General features: G+C 34.5%; 1 protein-coding gene across 1 annotated transcript; it reads right to left on the bottom strand.

The window, feature by feature from the left end:
- Window positions 1-2,922: 2,922 nt before the first annotated feature.
- Window positions 2,923-3,951, bottom strand: LOC110608236. Its single transcript, XM_021747444.1, has one exon. It carries the CDS (start codon window positions 3,949-3,951, stop codon window positions 2,923-2,925), a length of 1,029 nt encoding a protein of 342 aa, XP_021603136.1.
- Between the last annotated feature and the right edge of the window lie 2,446 nt (window positions 3,952-6,397).

A 6,397-nucleotide genomic window follows, 5' to 3' on the forward strand; every position in this document is an offset into this window, starting at 1 on the left:
TCTTCTTCGAGGCAGTTTCACATGTCAGGCGAAAGTACATAGAATATATTTGCTGGATATAACGCTGGATTAGGATATGGCCCGACTAGTGTCGGTCAGTTTGGTCAGTCAGATCCTTTTGCTGCTGTCTTGCAAAACCCTGATGTAAATGCACTGACACATGATGAATTGGATCCTGAACAATTCTTAGCACCGGGACCATGGCGAGGTCGCTTACAGGCTCCACATGAGAGGAGACATCGAGGCTGTGGTACTGGTGATCATAACTGACTGTGAGTTGAATGTCTTAAAAAAAATTATTTTAGTTAAATTCTTTTAATTATGATTATTTTTTTTTGTTATTAGTTGAGCCTATTCTAAGATATTGATTGAGTCTTATGATTCACTTTCATTCTGGGAAATGCATGTGGTAATTAGACATGATAGATTCTTGTTGGAAACTAGAGGAAGGTGCTTCTTAGTTCGTTCCAGATGTCAATTTGGTGCGTGAAATGATTTCTTTTGATTTAATTATGTGCAATCTGAAAATTCTGAATTCAATATTTGCTTGTTGATGATGTCATGTTACATTTGGAATGTAACATAGTTGTTTAAGTTTTTGTAATTATTAATTAGTCGTATAAAATATTGTGCTGAGATTATGTTGATGTAAGAATAAGTGTATGGATTAAGGTTGAAGTTTATAGAAGTGTGCTATTTCTATTTACAGGTGGAAATAAACCCATATTTCAGTGGAAACTCTGCCAGATTTTTGGTAGGAAAAGAAAAAGGGCATTGAATTACATTTTAAAATGAATTGAACAATACACATATTCACATGAGTGAGCATGATTTAAATAATACAAATTTTATTATGTGTTTACTCCTTGATTTTGTTCTTCCTCTATAGGTTAATGGTGATTATTCAACAGATGATCTTGGTGTAAAGTTGGCAATGACTGCTGATAGTAGAATGGGTTGAACTTGTAATTTTCCATTTTCATAACATTTCGACTCTGTAATCATATGCTTAATTATTATTTATGTTATGTTTAATGTTTTGATGCTTTTCAATGAATGGTTGGACTTCATCGACCCAAGAGGTGGGTTGATTGTATACTGGGTTGGTTATATTTTTTTTTTTACATTATGCTGTTATTTTTATCTTTTTTTTTCCTTTTTTAGTAATGAAATTGTAAATCTCTTCAATTTCCATTGAGTTTGCCAAAATGTTATTCAAATATCAATTTTTTTTAATCTCATAAAATTAATTCAATATTTCATAAAACATACAACAAATTCATAGAAAAGAAAAAGTTATTTATAATAATTATGTAAATGTTATAAGACGTATGAAAGTTAAACTGGGATTAAATATTAAAAATTTCTATTTTTAACAGCTAAATAATATACTAAACTCTACACATTTATAATAAATAAAATGATCAATATTTATCTACTTGATTCCCCACCCATACAAGTTTTCTTATTGTGGCTCACCCTGCCACATATGGAACAATGGACTCGGACGTTTCTTTTATTTTGTTTGACCTCCAATCCATCTTATTACGTATTCTAGAAGACCTCGGCCATCCCTTCTTTATGATTCTAGAAATGTTAGGCGCAAGAGAAAGTCCATCTGCTGGAGGCCAATAGTCAGGATGTCCAAGAGGATGGAATGTGTACACATAACATTGGATGGTACGATCCAATTTATAATACTCAGATACAAATTGGTCGTAGTCAATTGAATGTGACATGCATGCAGCAATTGCATGTGAACGTGGTATCCTTATCTCTTGAAATTTGCCACATGTGCATGTTTGATCCATGAGTTTGACCACTTGTTTTTGCCTACCATTTGCAGTAATTATTTCGCAAACCATGGTCTAACTGTTGAACCGTCTAACTCTATGTCCATTCGCTTTAATTGCATTTGCACGTAGAGTTTCACTGCAAAACTGACTGAAAACATAGCCCTTCCTTTGTTGATCCAAAAAAGTTATCCTCCGCATATCAAAATAATGAACACACTGGAAAAATATTTTTTCAACCATTGCCGTTATAGGCAACGCCTTAAATCCTTTCATCATGCCATTAAGGGATTCAGCCATGTTTGTTGTCATCACGCCATACCTCTGTCCACCATCGTGTGATCTCGTCCATTTCTCTAAATTTATCTTTACCGCCCAATCATATGATTCAGGGTGCACCTCTCGAATATTGTTCATTGCCTCGTAAAACTTTCTCTTCATTTGCTGATATAAATGACAAGTGACTCAAGGTAAAATTAACATAACTCAAAAATGACATTAAATAATAAAAATAAAGTAAAATTCGTATTAAATAATCACACATATCTGCCTTGCGCAACGCTTTCTTTATTGCTGCATTTTTGAATGTTTTGTTGTAATTACTCAAAACATGTCTTATGCAGTAACGGTGATGACCAGCTGGAGGTTGCCACCAATCTTTCTGCATCGCCTTAAAAATTCCAGCATGGCAATATGAAATTACACACAAATCTTCTCGATTGGTCACAAAAATTCTCAAACAATCCAAAAACCACGACCAATTGTCATCGTCCTCTTTATCAACAATGGCAAAAGCTAATGGAAATAGTTGATTATTTCCATCGAGTGCGGTTGCACACAGTATACACCCGGTGTATTTTCCATATAGGAATGTCCCATCGATTGAGATTACAGGTCGGCAATGTTTAAATCCCTCAATCGATTGCTTAAAAGCTCAAAACATACGGTCAAATACACGACACATCGGATTTAATATCTCATTTATCCAATGTGGATTATCTTCAATCATGTATACTGTTTCTGGGTTAAAATGATGAAGAGCAGTCATGAATCTAAGCAAACGACTATATGATTCATCCCAACCCCCATAAAGCCTTGCAATTGCCTTCTGCTTAGCTTTCCATATCTTCTAATAAGACGGCTCATACCCAAATTTATCCCGCACTTCAGCTTGTAGTGCAGCAATTTTTATATCGGGCTGCTGTTCAATTAATGCAAAGATGAACGAACAAATGAAATTTTCATCCAATTGGCTATAGTTCTTTGTCAACTGAGGATTTGTACATGTGTGCGGTCCACTGTATCTCGTAATCTTCCATATATCCGTGCCTTCTTTCTTGGATGCTCGAAGCCTCCATGCACACCCACTGTCTCTGTCTTTACACTTTATAGAATACGTATTCTCTCTTGTTTCATGATAAAAAAATTGATGATGATGTCTTAGATGATATTCTTTTGCAGCCGCAGCCACTGCATCTCTCGAAGAAAATATCATCCCAACTGAAAACTCCTTAGAAGAATCCCAAAAGGAACGACCTCCTGGCTTATCATAAGGATCCACCCTCAGCAAATCGAAGTCTATTTCTGCGTATGGGGGAGGATGAACAACAGGCACAATAGGATTAGAAAATTGTGTGTTGTAATATTGAGACTCACTCCCAATATCCTCCTGCCCATTATCATCCTCATCATCCTCAGTAGACATCCATGAATCATCGTCATCCTCATCCTCGTCCTCATCCTTATCCTCATCCTCGTTCTCATTCTCTACTATATCAGATAAATTAATTGACGGCCCTGCAATACTATCAGATAAACCATAATCATCAACTACATTTTGCTCTTCACATGGTTCATCATTTGATTCCACAGCAGTTCCAGATGGACCAATATCAGCATCCTCATTTGTAGTATCAACACAACAAAGTATCTTAACATATATTTCTATACCAGGTATACCACCAATTTGATACAAGTAATTAAACATACTAGATACATCATCTTTACCCCATATCTCCATACATTCAAATTTTAAGGATTCATCCACAATTGTAGGCTTTATAAAACTAATTGTCTCTATAAATTCATTATTCTCTGATAATCCAATTGCACAAGCAATTTTACGAACCAATTGATTAAAACTTATCTGTTTACCCATTGGTATAATCTTTGAAAAACCTCCATCATAATCGTAACTATTATAACTATTTATAATATTACCATCTCAATGAATATTAGCATATGCAGGAACGACCATTTCTCTGATAAAAAAAATTAGAATAATAAATAATTTGTTCTCAATCTACTATATATATAAAAAAAATTAAAAATTAAAAATATAACATATTTAAAATATACATGCGTTTCTTTTTTTGCAATCGAATCACTAAGAGTCGATATAATAATTTTGTGAAATTTGTAGAGAGGAATAAAAAATTTATAGAACGTAATTTGTTGAGATATAATGCAGATTCTGAAAAATTTATAGAGTAACAAGTGGAGTAATTTATTGAGAAACTGGAAAGGAGCGGGTTGAAGTGATATATAGACTGATGGGTGGAAGTATTTATAGGGGTGGGAAAGTAGCCGTTGGCTAGTTCGGCAGTGATGGTGCCGAACTAGCCGTTGGGAATAAATTCTTTTCATGGACCGCACAAGAATTTGTTCGGCACTATCAGTGCCGAACAAATTCATGTGAAATGCATGCATACACCTGCATGCTTGCACTTGTATGCAGGTGCATACATGCAGATGGTGCATGCATGCACTTCACGGACCGCACAAGAATTTGTTCGGCACTATCAGTGCCGAACAAATTCATGTGAAATGCATGCAGGTGTATGCAGGGTTGTGCAATGTGTACGGCCCTGCACTCGTCGGCACTTATAGTGCTGAAGAGGTTTCTACTTGTGCACCTAGCTGGCAGCCACAGGAGCAGAGTAATATGCTCCCGTGGCATGGATGGGCACGGATGAGGCTTGTTCGGCACTCATAGTGCCAAACAAGTTGCATTAACCAAAGTTCGGCACCCATGGTGCTGAACTTCCGTTTCTTCGACAACATAGGTGCAGAACACGCTGGGTTGACACACAGGATCCGAAAATATTTTCAGATCCTGCATGATTTTAAAAATATTTTTTAATTTATGCATGATTTCAAAAATTGCTCTAAAACTATGACCAATTGAGTAATTGGAGGTGGGTATAATAAATATGTACTTTGGCATCAAAAGAGTGGTGACATTCAAAACAAAAAATGAATGAGTGCTCATAAATAATAAATAAAAAGCTTTGAATGCTTTGTTTCTACTTGAGAATTGACTTTGAACAATAATAGAATTGGCTAAGGTAAGATATAGTGACTACTCTGTGAATGCTACTTGACTATTTGTGTGATTGAGCATGAATAGATTGAACTCTCCTATTTATGTTAAAAATTTTATCGAGATTATTGTTTGCAATGTTACTCATGGAATTGTTAATTATATACATATTGGTATATTGTTGTGCTTCAATCCAAAAGTTGAGGAAAAAAAGTGGAGTTGATTATCTAAGTTGTCTGAATGCTTGAGGGTAAGGATGGTTCAAGTGTGGAAGAATTTGATGATACACATATTCAACATATATTTTAATTAAAGATTTGGTCACTAAGATATAAATGTTATTTATTTTGATAATTTTATGGATTTTATATAGAAATACAAAAGATAGCAAAAATAAGCCAAAATCAAAGAGAAAAGAAGTTGATTATGTGCAGTGGCTGAATAGACTTAATCGAAGACTTACCCAGGTTTTTGAACAAACCTCCGAACAACAACAAAAATATATTTTCCATTTAAAGTATTCAAATCAATTCAGATCTCGTAAGATTCCTCTCCAAAAGATTAGGAAATATCTTCCCTCTCTAGAAAATAAATCAAAAGGATTATTTCACTAAAAATACTTGAATGAAACTCTTTAGGAGGAAATTTCAGTAGAGTTCCTCTAGGGTTTTGCTATTTAAGCTTTTTTTTTACTGCAGCAGCGAATTCTCTCCCTTTGGCCGAATTTTTTTCCTCCTTTTTGTGTTTTCTTATAGTCATGTATGACTAATCTTTTTAGTTCTAGTTGAAAATAAGTTGAAGTTTTAATTTTTTAATGGACTGTGAAATCTAAACTTTATTGTTCATCTTTATTCTTCTAACATTTATACAATTTCAATTCTTCTTATTATTAGTATTTTGTGATTGATGAATAGGGTGTTCATGTTTTTAAGGTAATATATTGTTAGATTAAATGTTTTAATTCGTAATTGTTTGAGTCATTTAACAATAGGTAATAATTAGTATAACTCCTTAAAAAATTGCATAATCTATCTTAAACCCTGTAACGACCCCAAAATGGACCGTCACCGGCGCTAGGATTCAGGTCAGCTTAAGGCTGCCAGAACCCGTAGCAAGCCTGTTATACTCTCTGTGTACCTGTAAACCTCATACATGATCATACATTTTCTGTGAAAATAAAACTCTTTTCTGAACCAGGGCTTAACCTGTGCATGCACTATCTCTGTACTCTGTACTCATGTACTCTGTACTCTGTATCCCTGACTAGAGCTTGCTCTAGATG

This window comes from Manihot esculenta, chromosome 7, assembly GCF_001659605.2.
Source record: "Manihot esculenta cultivar AM560-2 chromosome 7, M.esculenta_v8, whole genome shotgun sequence".
Taxonomy (NCBI): domain Eukaryota; kingdom Viridiplantae; phylum Streptophyta; class Magnoliopsida; order Malpighiales; family Euphorbiaceae; genus Manihot; species Manihot esculenta.

Coding starts and splice junctions, on each gene's coding strand:
- LOC110608236 (XM_021747444.1), bottom strand. CDS start 3,951: ATGGGTAAACAGATAAGTTTTAATCAATTGGTTCGTAAAATTGCTTGT.